We start from the raw sequence: 2,523 nt of genomic DNA on the forward strand, positions 1-2,523 counted from the left end.
AAAAGCCCACCATACCTACTGTGACACATGGGGAAAAGCCCACCATACCTACTGTGACACATGGGGAAAAGCCCACCATACCTTCTGTGACACATGGGCAAAAGCCCACCATACCTTCTGTGAAACATGGGCAAAAGCCCACCATACCTACTGTGACACATGGGGAAAAGCCTGCCATACCTACTGTGAAACATGGGGAAAAGCCCACCATGCCTTCTGTGAAACATGGGCAAAAGCCCACCATACCTACTGTGACACATGGGGAAAAGCCTGCCATACCTTCTGTGAAACATGGGGAAAAGCCCACCATGCCTTCTGTGAAACATGGGCAAAAGCCCACCATACCTACTGTGACACATGGGGAAAAGCCCACCATACCTTCTGTGAAACAAGGAGGAGGATCAGTTATGTTTTTGGGCTTCTTTGCTTTATCTAGCATGGGGGGAACTTTGGGTTGGTGGGGAACACCATGAAATCTCAGGGTAGTTTGGAGGAAATGTAATACCCAGGATCAGAAAGCCCAATGGGTGGCATGGATCCTCCAATAAGATGAGGACCACCAGGAACACAACATGTGACTTCAGAAGTGTCTTCTGATTTGATCATCAACCCTTCAACCCTGGCCCAGCTGGAGCTTTGGGACCAGGAAGAGAGGGGGCCAACAACCTCTAAAAGTTGGAAACCAAATATTCGATAAGGGTGGGGGTGGGGGGTCAATATTTGTATTCATGATATCTACATTGGGGGTGTTTTGGTTGAGCACACCCAACTATGCCATTACTTTTTGGGTGGTGTGAGGGGCAGTTGTTGGTTCTTATCATGGTTTGGGGGGTGGATGTTCTTGGGTGGTGCAGTAACGGTTGTGTCCCCATCTTCTAGGTCTAACCATGGGTCACCCACCTCTGGAATTCAGCGATTGTTACCTGGACAGTCCGGTCTTCCGGGAGAGCCTGAAGGGTTACGAACAAGAACTGGAACGAACCAACAAGTTCATCAAGGACGTGATCAAGGACGGGAACGCACTTATTGGAGCCATCAAAGGTAAGGAACATTCCGGAACCTGATATGTCTGTCCCTGGAATGAGGGTCTGGGCTCATTGATGTCCCCAATGTAAAGGGCACCTGCTGTCAAAAAGGTTTTAGTGTGGCTTGTACCCCTTTTATATACAATGAGCAGAGGGATGACCCCATCAGTCTTCTGTTGCTCTTTCTCTGCCCAGTCAGCAAGCTGTATTCATAATCTGTAAATTGAAATGTTCTGGCAAAGCTGTGTAAATCCCAGGCCTGGATGGGTAGTAATAAAAATCTTCTTGGGTAGAATTTCCCCCACTTTTGTATATTTAGTAATTTGCTTGAAGCAGTCACCGCCAATCAGATGGATGTCAGATTTCAGTGTTTTTTTTGAGGATCTCTCCTGGAATCTGCTGCCATGGCAATGACCGTTGATTTCCAGACGTTGCACCCCCTTCTGTAATGTAAATATGAACCCAGAACAGATGCACATCAAATGACAAGGTGACAACACACAGGAAACAGAATTTTTTTTTTTGCCCTGGGTTGTCACTTATACAAGGAAATGCCACTGACTGGCAGGATCATCAATCAATCCGCAATCAGCCACTGAGTAAATCTGTTAGTAAGGTACCATTGCTTGGGCTCATTGATTTCCATATTCCTTTTATATGATTGGGGTCACCAGTCACATATTGGCCCCTGCGGAGCTTGTTCTGTTTGAAGTGGGCGGTCCCAGACTCCCAGTGTGTCCCGCCCATCCATGCTGCATCAGCTGACTGACAGCCCCCCCATTTTGTTCCACCCATGCACATTTGCAAATGACTTCCTGTCCACAAGACCACCACTGCCCACAATCCTCCTGACTGCCATCATGCCCCAAAGCATGATAGGAACTGTAGTCCTGTCCTGCTTCTGGGCTTCACAGGTGTAGGAAGGACAGCAGCGTCATTCACCTGTGTGGGAGAGCTGTATAAATTCCAGCACTGGATGGACAGAAATAAAACCCTTTCCCATATAATGTGACCCCATATCTGTGTATTTCCTCTGTGGATTTGCCGGGACACCCAGACTGCAGCTTTTTGATGCCTTTCCCGTGTGCCAGGATGTTGGCACTGTGTACTGGCTGTCTGTATAGAACAGATGTCTGCGTGGCGGTGTCACCTGGAGGCGTTCTCAGCATCGGAGGAAAATGTTTTACTGATTGGGGGCGGTGACACGGTGGGGGCTGCCATGGCAGGATGCCGAGATGTTAGAAATGCTTCTAATTGGGGATTGTGCTGTGCGGGGGAAGGAGAGCGATCCCTCCATCTGCTCCTCAACATTCCCAAATCTCACAACTTAGAAAGACAGATGTCTTGTGTGTGTGTGTGTGGATGTGTGTGTGACCCTCTCACCTGAGCATGGGGGGGATGTCTGACTCCCTCACCTGAGCATGGGGGGGGGGACATCTGACCCCCTCACATGAGCATAGGGGGGAAACACCTGACCCCCTCACCTGAGGATGGTGGG

General features: G+C 49.1%; 1 protein-coding gene across 3 annotated transcripts in view; it reads left to right on the plus strand.

Moving 5' to 3' along the window:
- Positions 1-2,523, plus strand: part of OPHN1 (oligophrenin 1) — a 67,144-nt gene that overhangs the window by 2,786 nt on the left and 61,835 nt on the right. For all 3 annotated transcript variants that reach the window (XM_072431473.1, XM_072431475.1, XM_072431474.1), the window contains exon 2: positions 880-1,041. In XM_072431473.1, the coding sequence (XP_072287574.1) occupies positions 888-1,041 (154 nt within the window). In that variant the 5' untranslated portion in view covers positions 880-887. The remainder of the gene's footprint in view (positions 1-879; positions 1,042-2,523) is intronic.

This window comes from Pyxicephalus adspersus, chromosome Z, assembly GCF_032062135.1.
Source record: "Pyxicephalus adspersus chromosome Z, UCB_Pads_2.0, whole genome shotgun sequence".
In the NCBI taxonomy this organism is placed as follows: domain Eukaryota; kingdom Metazoa; phylum Chordata; class Amphibia; order Anura; family Pyxicephalidae; genus Pyxicephalus; species Pyxicephalus adspersus.